The sequence below is a fragment of the Trichechus manatus genome, unplaced genomic scaffold (assembly GCF_000243295.1).
Source record: "Trichechus manatus latirostris isolate Lorelei unplaced genomic scaffold, TriManLat1.0 scaffold00250, whole genome shotgun sequence".
Classification (NCBI taxonomy): Eukaryota; Metazoa; Chordata; class Mammalia; order Sirenia; family Trichechidae; genus Trichechus; species Trichechus manatus.
The window spans coordinates 466,136-480,892 of NW_004444186.1; the positions used below are offsets into that span (position 1 = coordinate 466,136).

Here is a 14,757-nt window from a genome sequence, read left to right on the forward strand (position 1 = left end):
TCCTTTGAATGACATAGACATAAATACTATTTAACAAGACATGGGGCTCAGACCTATATTAAAAGGAAAATACAGAGCCACTTAAATGATAGGTAAAGACTGAGGGGTCAGGACTCTATTTGTTTGATCAGGGAGTTGACTGAGCCATGTCTTCTTAGTAAAACGTGTTGCTTCTGCCTGCACACATAGTGTCGCTTTTGTGGGATTACTTTTCTTTCCTCTAGAAGTTTTACTGGGAGCCCTGGTTGCACAGTGGTTAAGAGCTCAGGCTGCTAACCAAAAAATCAGTAGTTCGAATCCACCAGCCACTCCTTGGAAACCATATGGGGCAATTCTACTCTGTCCTATAGGGTCGCTATGAGTCTGAATCAGCTATGAGCTGAATCGACTTGATGGCAATGGGAAGAAGCTCTACCAACAACTTTAAAAGTTATACTCTCCTTAGCATAGGAAGATAGACTGAGCCAAGTGGGAGGAAAGCAGGTGGACACTCTCAGATGGCCCCATCTGTTGGCTTCATGTGTGCATTTCAGTTCTTATTCTTGAGTTCTTTTGTCACCGTCCTTTGTAATAAAGATTTCTCTGAACACATGAGCTTCACTGTTTTTTCACAAGGTGAAGTGTCTTTTCTAATACATACGTGTGCTAGATCTGCTCTTCCTGCAACGTCTGATGCAAGAGTGAATCTGGAGTTCTGATACAATATTTTAAGATACTAAATAGAGCAGGTGATGGGAGTGGAGCTGGGAAAGGGACAGAAAGAAGGATCTTGAGTTTCTAAAGATGCCTCGGCTCCTGAGAAGTGTCCTCTGTGTAATCGAGACATTCCACAAGTATGCCAGGGAGGATGGCAACGGGGTGACACTGACCTGCAGAGAGCTGAAACAACTCCTCCAGGGCGAGTTTGGGGACATCCTTCAGGTGAGGTGCTCGTGGAGCTGCAGAAACCCTTCCCCACTTGCCCTTTCTCCAGAATTCAAGTACAATGGGCAAAAGTGAGCTCTACCCATCTCATACTTGGTTACCAGCTCTCAGCACTTGCTGACTTTCGAACACCTTTTTTCAGTCTCAGTTTCTCACTCTGCACAGTTTCTTAGTCAATCTAAGAGAGAAAATGAGGTCTTCCTCACTGGGACTCCAGCAGAGTAGACTTCTTAGAGGAGTCATGAGCCATTATGCATCTAAACACAACTCACAAGTGGTATAAACGCTCCTTCGTGGGCAAAGCTCTCTGTAGTAGTCTCCTAGGGTTGCAGTAACAAATTACCACAAACTGGGTGGCTGAAAACAACAGAAATACATTCTTTCACAGTTCTGGAGGCTAGAAGTTTGAAATGAAGGCGTCAGCGGGGCCATGCTCTTCCTGAAGGCTCTAGGGACGAATCCTTCCTTGCCCCTTCTGGCAGTTGACAGCAATCTTTGGCATTCCTTGGCTTGTAGCTGTACCACTCCAATTTCTAGATCTAGCATCCACCCAAATCCAGTTTGACCTCAACTTAAATAGTTACATCTCCCAAAACCCTATTTCCAAGTAAGGTCATATTCTGAGGTTCCAGGTGGATATGAAAGTTTTGGGGTAAACTATTCAACTCAATACACTATCTTAGGAAAAACAGCATTAGAGCCAATAAACTCTTACCATTATAGGAAATTTCACCAATCAATAAGGAATGAGGTCAAGGAAAGGATTCTTGGGAGATATGCAGACACTCAAGAGACTTTACCACACACGAATACTCTGATTTCTCACTATGTTTTCATGCAGCCACATGTCATTCATGCTATGGAGAAAAACGTGAACCTTCTGGATATTGGCAGTGACGGCACCATCAGTTTTGATGAATTTGTCCTTGCAACCTGTAACTTGTTGAACCACTGTTATCTTGACATACAATCATTAAATTCAGAGCCAAGACAGGTATCTAAACCAGAGAGGAAAAACCCAGATGATGTGGATCCTCAGGCAACCATCAGAAACGTTCAGCTAACAGAGGAAACTCCACCTACTCAAGATAAAGTGGTGCTTCCTTCAGGAATGGCACAATCATCTCAGCTCAACCCTGAAGAAAAGAAACGGGTTGAACACAATAGGGTGGACCCACAGGAAGACTTCAAGACTCATAACCTGCCAAGAGAAGCATCAGAGCACAATGACTCTGAGAACCAACACCTGGAAGGAGATGAACAGATCCAGGAAGTGGCCCAGGATGTACAAGCAGCAGGAGACAATGGGGCCCAACTTGAGCCAAACAAGGCAATGACAACATCAGAAGAGACCAGCAGTCCCACAAAGGGGGAGGGACAGGATAAGGAGATTCCCAGGGAGGCAGAAAAACCAGCCTGGGAACAAAAAGGCACCAAAACAAGAGCCCAGTTGGGACAACAAGGAGGGAACTTGGGAACCCAAAGTTCTCCAGCAGAAGAAACAGTACAGAGGCCATATGAAGATCATAAAGTTGCAACAGAAAAGAGTGTTCAAGAACATTCTAAAATACAAGGCCATCCCTGCAAGCAGAAAACGAGTCCAGTTCAGAGCATGCTGACCTGCCAGAACAAGCTGCTGAAGGTAAACCATCTCAGACGCAGAAATTAACTGATCCTGAGGATGACGGTAGAACACCTGAGACTTAAGAACCCGGAAAAGATGCCCACAGGAAACCATATGAATCAGAGAAATCAAACGAATCTGGATGGTAGAGTATCTGAGGTCCAAGAACTAGAAGGGGTGATACTGATAGGACACCCCTAGAGACAAAGAATTCAGCTGGGCCTGGTGATGATGGTAGAACATCTGAGACCCAAGAACCACCAGCACAAGAAAAAGAACGAGAAACAACAGACATACCAGTCCAAGGTGATAGCAGACGTATTTCAGAAACACGTGATGTTAGGACTGGAAGGAAACTGGGGAGAGGCCCTGAGACCCATGGAACAACAGAGTGGAAGGAAAGAGAAAAACTCAGACACCAGCCTTGGAAGTCCAAACGCAGGATGGGAAGTATCAGAAACTCCAGGGACCATCAAAAGAAAGGGATGCTGCAAAAGGGTCTGAGACACAAGATCTAGGCTCAGAAGGAACAGATCAGAGTCATCCTGAAACTGAAGGAGCAGCAGCCCCAGGAGAAGACATACAATACACTGAGAAAGGCACAGCAGAAGTACTTGTGGGCAGCAAAAACGCCCCTGTGGCAGAAGGGACAGCAGGAGCAAGGGAAAGAACACAGGAGTCAGCACCACTTGAAAGCCAGTCTGGAGGGAAAAAGAGGAGGATCACTAAGACTGAAGACAAGCCAGTCAAGGAGGATGACAGCTACCAGGGGGAAGACCCTGCGCCACCAACCACACAGAATGATGAAGGGTCCTCTAAAACTCCCAACAGCCTTGCTCCAGAGGAAGGTGACAGCAGCTTAGAGACAGGTGACCTGCCTGTACAAGGGGATCCCCAGAGTCAGGTAGACCCACAGGGAGAGTCTACGCAAGGAGGCTGCAATAATGACTTGGATGCCCCGAAGCAGGCAGCATCAGCTGAGAAATACAGAGCTCAGGAGGCAGCGGTGCTGCCAGTCAGAGGAAAGGCTGAGCAGCTCACAGACGAACAGGAACAGTCCCCAGAGGAGAACACAAGAGTCAGGACTCAGGAACCAAAGGGCCAGGCCCAGCTGTGGAGCTTAATGGACACCCAGAGGCACAGCAGTCCACGGCAGGAGGTGATAATGGAAAGTCTGTGGAGACCGAGATCCCAGGAGCGCTGGTTGCAGACTACGATGACCAACCTTCTGTAATGCAACAACCTGCAAAGGGAGACGGCAGGAAAAAACTGAAGGTCCAAGGCCCAGGTACCAAAGAAGAAGAAGGTGGAGGACCAGAGACCCAGGAGACTCCATTAAAAAGTCTGGATGAGGACACCTCAGCCTCCCCTGAGACACACCCTGAGGAACCTGCAACATGGAAGGAGGAGGAAGAAAATCCCCAGGAGCTGGCAGAAGGTGATGACCAGCAACATCCAACAAGAGAGGGGGCTATTCTTCAGTCCCCCAGCTAGGCCTTGAAGAGAGAATGCAGAGGGACCAACAGCCCTGTTCTGTGGAGAAGGGTTCAGTCCATCCCAGCCCACTGTATATGTATCTGCAGGAGAAGATTCCACAGCAAATAGACATAGCCCACCAGGAGCCTCAAAACCAAGCTCAGCTAGTCCAGGCATCAGGCCCAGAGCTCAGCACTAACCAGTCAAGGGCATCCCTCACCAGCGAGATCTCCAACTGTCTTACCATTTTTTACCACAGCCAAGCATTACGACAGTACACCAGGGAACTCTCACCTGATGAGGCTCCTGCTGACCCATAGCAGACGTCAGCTCCCCAGGCCCTGGAAGACAAGCAGGGTCACCCTCAAAGAGAGGAACCAGTACCACAAAGGGAAGCAAGCACCACAAAGCAATGAATCATTATCATTATTCCAGAAGAAGGAAATTCATAATCTCAATGTGCCTCAGACATCTTTTCCTCCCAGCTACCCTCAACACTCACACATAACATTCAGATACAGATTAATAATCCTTTAAATCCCCTTCTTTAACTTCTACAAGAGAAAATAATATTCAGCAGTGGGAACTACCATCAAAGAAATGTCACATCAAACAAATACAATCAGTAGAAATCTTACTATATGATTCTACTTCCGAGCGCCAGAATGGGTTTTCTCATGAGACAATCTCACTAAAAACAGAAAAATCCCTTCTATATCTTCAGCAGACACCAATCTCTTCACTTGACTCTTTGGCTTCTAAAAATGTGGCACTAGGAAGTTATGACACTCTACAATATTACCTTATAATAAAAAATGTTATTAATTCATAAATACAGATTATTCTGCCTCATTACACTTCCTACAAGGACTCCAAGTTTTTCCAAAAATTTATTCCTCAAAATAACTTCAGATACAGGCATAACTTAAAATAATTATGATTTTCTAGTACTTCATTAAATTCATGCCTCTTTTGCTCATTTCCAGGTACTAATAAATCTATGCCACGGATGCATTCATTCAGCAAACTTTTATTAAATCTCACTAATTACACAACCCTTTCATAGCTTCTAGCTCAAATAAGCAATCAGAATAATTATGAGAGTGAGAGAATATAAATCTAAAGTATGCTCGATTCTATCCAGTAAGGCTTCTGGATGTTTATTCATGTGGTTTTCTGAGGGCACTGTATTAAAACTGATAATAAAATAACCTGGTGATCAATTTCTTCTGTTGATTTTTTTTTTTTATTTCCTTCATTCTCCATCCAGCCTTGGGGACATTGACCAGAAACAAAAACAATCTTAGTGATGTTTGTTTTCTTAAAAGACGATGATTGAAGGATGATGTTCTCTGAGCTTAGTAATGATCCAGAAAAGCAATAAAATAGTGATCACTAAAGACAAAAACAACACAACATCCCATCTCGCATTGCACTCAGCCTTCAAGGCTCAATTTCCTTCCACTTCAACTGTCACCTTTTCCAGAACCTAGAACCCTCATATATTCCCCTTCTCGCCAACATTTTCTGCTCTTTTCTTTCTATCTTCAAACAGAAATGAATGTTGTTGTTGTCGAGTCAATTTCTACTCATAGGACCCTATAGCAACCCTATTGGACAGAGTAGAACTGCCTCCATAGGGTTTGCTAGGCTATAATCTTTACGAGAGCAGATCATCAGGGCTTTTCTCCCACGGAACTGCTGGTGGATTCCAATCACTGACTTTTCAGTTAGCAGCTGAGCGCATAACCATTGCACCACCAGGGTTCCTCGTGAATGAATATCCCTATCTAAAAAAAATGCTATTAAATAAGCAAGAGACATGAGAAAATTCACAAAACAGACAAAACATACTAGAGCATAAACTAATCAGTCCTTTTGGCAAGCAATTTGGCAATATGTATCAAGGACCATAAAAATGACCAAGAACATGAACGATAAATTCACGGAAGAATCTTTCCAGTGCAATAAACATGTGAGATTCTCACTGGAATTCAAGGAAATGCAAATTCAAATAGTATTTTTAATAATAAAATTAGTGGTTTAATAAGCGCATAGTGAGATTGACAGTGTGGGATACAGGAACTCTCAAATACAGCTCAGAGGAGTATAAATTAATACAACCTTCCTAGAAAGCAATTCCATAATATACAGCAAAGATATTCAAAATACGTCTCAGATGGTATTACAGATAGTACCCAACTTACCAGGTACCCAAGTTACGACAAACCCACCTACGACTCTTTTTTAACATTATTGTTAGTAATATGTACTACAAAGTGTTGCAGTGCAAAATTTGCTGATGTTATCGTTCTCATGCCAACCCCTAAAGACAACTAAGATCGGATTTATAAAGATACTGATAATAAAAGGCAATAATTAAAAAAAAAAAGTTAATCGACTTACATCGGAACCAACTTACGTCACAGTCATCAGAACAGAACCCCATCGTAAGTCGGACACTGCTTATATAAGGAAATAATCAGGTATACGTACAAAGATTCATCTACAAAGATATCAGTCATAGCATAAATAGCAAAAACAACAAATAAACTAAATGTCCATTATTACAGAAATGGTTAACTAAATTATGGTTACTAAACACCACGGGGTGTTAAAAAAACCATTAGAAATTATGAGGTAGAATATTATTGAATTGAATAATGAAGGATTTATTAGATATTGAGTTTTAAATGATTGTAAAATGGTGGGTAATGTATGATTTAATGATTAATAGATGGATAAACAGGCAGAGAGCGTGAGACCAAAGGATAACAGTAGTTCCCTCCAGGTAAGGCAACTCTTGTCATCGTCACTGCTGTTGAGGCAGCCCTCACTCACGGGGCCCCAAGCACAACAGAACAAAACGCTGCCCAGTCCTGTGCCACGTGATGATCAGTTGTGGATTGAATCGTTGTGATCCATAGTTTTCATTGGCTGGTTTCAGAACTACGTTGCCAGGCCTTTCTTCTTAGTCTGTGTTGGTCTGGAAGCTCCGCTGAAACCTGCTCAGCATCATAGCAACACAAGAGCCTCCACTGAGGTATGAGTAGTCGCTGGGCATGAAGTGCTTTGGCGGGGAAGCGAATCCAGGTCTACCACATGGAAAGCAAGAATTCTGCCCCTGAACCACCCCTGTCCTCTGTAAGTGATGTCTACTTCCTGTTTTGAGATTCTCTTCTCTTTTTCAAATTTTCTACAATGAAAATGTGATACTTTCGCAATTAGAAAAACAACAAATGCTATTTTTAATAAGTAATAATAAGCTTTGCCCCCAGACACCCTTTTAGCTCAGTAATGAAGTCACTCCTGAGGTTCACCCTTCAGCCAAAGATTAGACAGGCCCATAAACAAAACGAGATTAAAGGGGCATACCAGCCCAGGGACAAGGACCAGAAGGCAGGAGGGGACAGGAAAGCTGGTAATAGGGAACCCAAGACTGAGAAGGGAGAGTGTTGACAGATCGTGGAGTTGTTAACCAATGTCATGAAACAGTACTATACTAAATGTCTAATGAGAAGCTAGTTTGTTCTGTAAACCTTCATCTAAAGTACGATAAATAAAATAATAAGTTTTAACTCCAATCTCAGGAAAGAATCTAAAATAGAAAAAATAAACTTTCTTCACAAAGATGTTCACAACACCATTATTTATAATAATAAAAAGTAGAGAAAGGCAAATTTCTAATAATAGGGGAGTATGTTATGAAAACGCTCTTTGGTGGCTACTATATGGTCTCTAAAATGTGTGTTTAGGAAGCATCTGCAATCATATGGAAAACTCCTGTGGAAAAGCACGGTGCCATACTGTGCTTAGAGCATGATACCAACTATACTCAAAATATACATAAGTAGATTAAACCTTAAACCAAAAACATCCCCTGAAGTCTTCTTAAAACCATAATTCAACTTACATAGTAAACAATGTCTGCCTTGAGCAGTATGCTCTTTTAAGATCTATCTATATGCCCTGGTGGTGTAGTGGTTAAGAGCTCGGCTACTAACCAAAAGGTGGGCAGTGTGAATCCACCAGCTGCTCCTTGGAAACTCTATGGGGCAGTTGTACTCTGTCCCATAGGGTCACTATGAGTCAGAAAATGACTCGATGGACAACGGGTTTGGGTTTATATGGGATCAAATTGACAACAGCAACAGAAAGATTAGATACGAATCTTAGGGAGCAGTGAATTTATGTCAATGGAGAGGAACAATTCAGAAATGGAGGGTGAGAATGGTTGCACAACTCGAAGAATGTAATCAATGTCACTGAATTGTACATGTAGAAACTGTTGTATTGGTGTATGTTTTGCTGTGTATATTTTCAACAATAACAAAAAAAATTATTTAAATATATATGTGGGTATATATGCAGAAAAGATTATGAGAAGAAGTACACCAAAAATCAGCAACGTTTCTCTCTTGAAGATATAAGTGACTTTTTCCCTTCTTTTTAGATTTCCATATTTTTGAAACTTTCTATATTGAGCATTTCATTTTCTTAACTGAAAAAAATCAGAAAAAAGTAATAACAGTTTTTAAACTTTCTCTTTCCATCTAGCAACCATCCAATTTTTCTCTCCCTCTTTAGGCCCACCATTCCATCCCCAACACTGGGCAATGTTTTTTTGCCACCATCCTACAGAAATTCTTCCTTTGAGGGTGACACTGCCCTCCATCTGGCAAGCCTAAAGACCTCTAAGCTCCATGTGCTTGGACCTCTGTGGCAGCTGACACAGAAGACTGCCCCTCGTGAAATGCTCCTTCTCTGGGCTTCCACATCACTGCATTATCCTGGCCCTCCCCACCCCTCTTGTGGATCCTTCTTGTCCAGTTCCCAAGGTTATGGGCGCTTTCCCAGGGCTCTTCCTTTTCTGTACTTTCTCCCTCTTAGAACCCATCCTAGGTCCCAGTTACAACCATCTGTTCTCATCTATACACAGATGAGTCTCAAATTTATCTTGTTCAGACCTGATTGTGTACTTCAACCCAGTCTCTGCAAATACTCACAAGATATGGCCCCTGACATTGTAAACCACTCCCCAGTAAACTGGCTTGTATTCCAAACCTCCTTTCTTCTGTCATTCTCCTAGTATCCATTCTATCAGGCTTCCAAGGCACAAACTGGAATCATCATTTGCCTTTTCTCTCTTTTATTCTTCATATCTAATCCTTCATAGTATCTCATAAGCTCTTTCTTAAACCTGTTCTCCACATCCATCTTTTGTTTTCCATTTCTAGAATGAGAATATGTTCCTCCACCTAGAATAATGTTTCGCCCTCCCCTTTCACCAAATGTCTAAATCCTCACCATCCTATGGGATTCAACTCCAATACCACTTCATTCATTCATTCTAAATTTTTTATTGAAAATCCATGAAAGTGCCAGATACTAGGTAAGGCATTAGGGATACAGTAATTATCAAAACAGACAAACTCTCTTCTTTCTCGGAGCTTATATTTTAATGGGAGAAGAGAAACAAAAAGCAAAGTAAAACCTGGATAATTCAAAGTTAAGACAGGGTAACATAAAACCTGGATAATAATTCCAGGTAATAAGGCAGAAAAGCATGAAGGCAGAAGCAGGCAGAAGTGCTGCTGTAGACTACACCCACTCCTCACTCATTGACATGGTTAAGTTCCAAAGACCAGGTCATTATGCAAAAGTCGGCATTATGTGAAAATGGAGGATGATCACATCAGATCATAAAAAGGAGGATGACTACATCATTACATAACTGCCAAACTACATCATTATATAACTGCCAAGCCACTCAGAATCATGGCTCAGCCAAGTTGACACATAACCTTAACCATCACAGCAAGTGTTACTCTCACCTCGCACCTCAGCTTTTGTTACTGCCAGACGTATTCCATTAAAGTGCAAAATAGTGGGATAGTAGATTTTTTACTATTGTCATAAATGTGAAATGTCAGATAATGAGATAGTCGATAAGTGAGAAGTAGGTGTACTTTAAACCAGTTGCTACTGAGTTGATTCCAACTCATGATGACCTCATGTATGTCAGAGTAGAACTGTGCTCCACAGGGTTTTCAATAGCTGATTAGATAACCAGGCCATTCTTCTGAGGTGCCTCTGGGTGGACTTGAACCTCCAGCCTTTTGGTTAGCAGCTGAGCACATTAACTATCTGCACCACCCAGGAACTCCATAGACTACTTTAATCCTTCCTAATGCCCCAAACAGAATGGATCTTGTCATCCCCTCAGCTACATAGTCTTTATTCACGCCTTTTTAAAACTTTCTCCTTTGAGTTATAACAATGTGCTACAAATAAATGTACTTATCTTAATTCTTCTTTCAAACTATATATAAGCTCCTTGATGGCAAAGTTTACAATTTACACATCTTGCTATCCATTACAAAAGAGCCCAGATGTGTACTATGATTTCGGTAAATGTTTATTGAATAAATAAATGAATACCTACATCATTACAGCAGCCTCTGAGCTGGTCCCCCTGCTTCCAGGCTATTCTTCATTCAATCATTCATAAATTTTTCAAAATACTATTTTCATCTCTTCACCTCCCTTTGCTCAAGATCCCTCCATGTCAAGTCTAAACTGTTCAAACTCTCTATAATCGATCCCTCTAGTTAAAATTTACCACCAGTTTCTGTAGAAATGTTGCTGAGGGAATCAGGTTGGTCAACTAATTGTTTTTTAACCCTCACTCTGCTCATTAAAACCCTATCCTGAATTTGCAGGGACATTGTTGGGATCGAACTCATTAGTTCGTTTAAAAATAACTATTAAGCCCATCTCTTAATGTATACAAGTGGATCTTCTTGTGGCAGGCATTATGGTGAGACCTGGTCATGTCCTGGTGAATGGAACAGTCCTGGTCCCTGCTCTCATGAAGTATCCAGTACAGTCCTGCATAAGACAAAGTGAAGGAGCTCTGTAAACTGTAGAGCTATTCAAAGGCAAGTTGTTAGGTGTAGCATTATGACTTCCATCTCCATGCTTCTGTTCTTGTGGTTCACCCTTCCTAAAATGCTTTTCTGTTTCCTCTCTACTTTCTCAATTATACCTGTCCTGAAAGCCTAGACAGAATTCCTCCTCCTCCAGAAAGCTCACGCTGATCCTTCAGCTATTATATCATTCATAGCCTGCACCACCCAGATTAGTACTTTAATACTTGCTGGCTAGTGTTACTCACTAATTACTCTCTGAGTGTTATTTCACCAAACAATAGATTATAAGCCACTGGAAAGAGAAATAATTCTTATACTCCAATACCCCATATGTCCTTGAGCAAGTTACTTGACCTCTTTGGACCTCAATTTCTGCCTGTGTAAAATGTCATTATAATAGCTATTGTGAACAAGAAAAAAAGAGCTAGTATCCATAATATACAAAGAATTCCTATAAAACAATGAATAAAAGACAACCTAATTTCTAAAAAAAAAGACATGAACTGGCACTTCAGAAAACAAGATGTGAAAAAGTCAATAAATACATGAAAAGGTACTCAGTCTCACTAGATATCAGGTAAATGCAAATTAAAACGACATTGAGAAGTACTTATACCTACCAAACGTCTAAAATTAAAAAGACTGACAATATCAAGTATGTGCAAAGATATAGAGCAACTGGAACTCTCACACTAGTGGGAGGAACATAAATTGATATAAAACCATTTTGGAGAAGCACATGGTAGTATCTACTAGAGCTGACTAAGGTGCTCCTGACCTAAGCCATGATATTTTCAGTCACCTCATATGCATGCAAAAACTGGACAATGGATAAGGAAGACTGAAGAAGAATTGATGCCTTTGAATTATGGTGTTGGCGAAGAATATTAACTGTACCATGGGCTGTCAGAAGTATGAACAAAGTCTTTCTTGGAAGAAGTACAGCCAGTGTGCCCCTTGGAAGTGAGGATGGAAAGACTGTCTCACGTACTTTGGACATGCTCTCGGGAGGGATCAGTCCCTGCAGAAGGACGTCATGTTTGGTAAAGGACAGGGCCAGCAAAAAAGAGGAAGACCCTCAATGAGGTGGATTGACACAGTGGCTGCAACAATGGGCTCAAACATAGCAACAATTGTGGGAATTGGGCAGGACTGGGCAGTGTTTCATTCCATTGCGCATGGGGTCGCTGTGAGTCAGAACTAACTGGACAGCATCCAACAACAAGAACAATAACTAGAGCTGAAAATATGCAAACCCTACAACCAAGTAATTCCACCCCAGGTATATCATCAAAAGAAGTGCATGCGTACATACACCAAAAGGCATGTTCACGAATGTTCATAGCAGCATTGTTTGTAGCATCCCCAAAAAGAAAACAACCCAAATGTCCATCAACTGATAATGGACCAATAAATTGTGCTGAATTCATGTGCTATTATTATACAGCAATGAGACCGAAAGAACATCAGAAGCATGATGTTGAACAAGTCAGACACAAAAGAACCCATGCTGAATTATTCCATTTACATAAAGTTCAAAAAGAGACAAAATTAATCTATGATATTAGAAGTCAAGTTAGTGATTATAACCAGGGAGGAGGGAATGGGTAGAGAATGGGCAAGAGGGGAACTTCTGGGGCACCAATCCCAGAAAGAGATGATGTTCTATTTCCTGATTCATGTGGTGGTTTTGTGGGAGTGTCTACTCTGTGATAGTTCGTCAAGCTATACATTTATGATTTGTGTATGTTATGCCCAGCAAGAAAGTTTATTTAAAAAGAAAAAATGGAATAATATATATGAAAGTGCTCAGCAAATTGCCTCGCATGACTAAGTCCTCATATATAAGTGTTTACTATTTACCATTGGACCTAGAATAGTATTAAATACATGGGAGGCATTTTATTCATCTATTAATTCAACAATTGACCACTTACTGAAATGTGTATACAAGGTATATGTTGCTGTTAGCTGCTGTCAAGTCGGCTCAGGCTCACGGTGATCAAAACACTCAATTCCGACCTCACAGAAGCATACAATCTGATGAGGGCAGAGAATCATCTAAAAAATTAATACAAAAACAGTATGTAATTACAAATTGCAATAAGTGCTATGAAAATGAACCAACAGGAAGAGCTAATTTAACTTTAGGGGTCATAGAAGTCCTCTCTGAGGGAGTAGCATGTTTTCACGATTGATTACCGAATCCTACGACAACAGGATCAATGCCCCATGAAGCGTTTAGTATCTATCTTGAGGCATCTCCACTGGTTTGTCCGTCTATTCAAGGTTCATTACTCCTACTGGTGTTTACAAAAACGGTGAATAAAATTTCATATTTCTTTCATAAAATGTCAGCAGAGAAGTATCTAAGAAGTGAGGAAATGAGCAATGAAGGCGGAATGGAGTAGTGGTGAAGAGCACAGGCTCTGGAGCCGGGCTGTGGCCAGGTTAGAATCAATCCCAAGTCTGCTGCTCTCTTACAGGGTGTCCTTGGACAAGTTCCTTCACCTCTCTGGACTTCTGTTTCCTCACCTCTTAAAAATGGAGGTGATAACGAAACCTACTTCCCCAGGTTTTTGTGAGGATTCACTTCAATACTATACACCAGAGCTTGGCAAACTTTTTCCATAAAGGGCCAGAGACTAAATATCTTAGGCCTGGTGGGCCATACTGTCTCTGTGGCAACCCAGCTCTGCCATTGTAGCAAAGCAGTAATAGACAATACATATGTGAATGAGTGTGGCCGTGTTTCAATAAAACTTTATTCACAAAAAAGACAATGGACGAATGTGGCCCATGTAATTTGTCAATCCCTAATAAATCCTATGCAGTGCTTAAAACTGTGTCTGACACACAGTAGGAGCTCAACATAGACTGGTTCTTATTATGTGGCTTACACTATTGTAGGCTCACAAAATATTTGTTGACTAAATGAACATATTCAAAAAGAATTCAGAAAAATAAGGAAATTCATGAGATATCTGTTGTACAGTCTCTCCCATGAAATGTCTCTTCTAGTGTTCTATTTAAGAAATTATGTTGAGCTGCAGGATCGTTTGTCAGACTCAGGAAAGAAATTTTAAGTCATTTGTTCACTCAGTAACGATTTGTCCAGCACCTTTGGAGTGTCAGGCATTGTGCTAGTTCTAAAGTATATAAGAGTGAGCGATAGCTGGAAAGGTACCTGCCCTCATTGAGCCTACACTCTAATGGGAGAAACAGATATTGGCCAAATAACCACACATATTAATGTAAAAGCTTAACTTTGATAAATGCTGCAAAGGAAAAGCACATGGCTCCACAAGAGTTTCTGACAAGTGCTGGAGGGAAGACATTTCCCTGAGTGTCATGGATTGTATTGTGTCCCCCAAAAATATCTGTCAACTTGGCTGGGTCATGATTCCCAGTATTGTATGATTGTATACCATTTTGTAATCTGATGTGATTTCCTTATGTGTTGTAAACTCTGTCACTATGATGTAATAAGATGGATTAGCGGCAGTTATACTGATGAGGGCTACAAGATTAGATAGTGTCTTAAGCCAATCTCTTTTGAGATATAAAAGAGAGAAGCGAGCAGAGACACATGGGAACCTCATACCACCAAGAAAGCAGTGCCAGGAGCAGAGTGCGTCCTTTGGACCTGAGGTTCCTGCATAGAGAAGCTCCCAGACCAAGGGAAAACTGGTAACAAGGACCTTCCTCCAGAGTCAACAGGGAGAAAGTGTTTCCCTGGAGCTGACGCCCTGAATTTGGACTTGTAGCCTACTGGATTGTGAGAGAATAAATTTCTCTTCG

General features: G+C 41.3%; 1 protein-coding gene across 1 annotated transcript; it reads left to right on the plus strand.

The window, feature by feature from the left end:
* The first annotated feature begins 783 nt into the window (after positions 1–783).
* TCHHL1 (trichohyalin like 1) lies at positions 784–4,440 on the plus strand. The gene is given in 7 exon segments (XM_004389522.1): positions 784–921; positions 1,766–2,495; positions 2,498–2,647; positions 2,732–2,947; positions 2,950–3,603; positions 3,606–4,004; positions 4,007–4,440. Coding segments are annotated over 7 exon segments (2,721 nt in total).
* Positions 4,441–14,757: the final 10,317 nt, after the last annotated feature.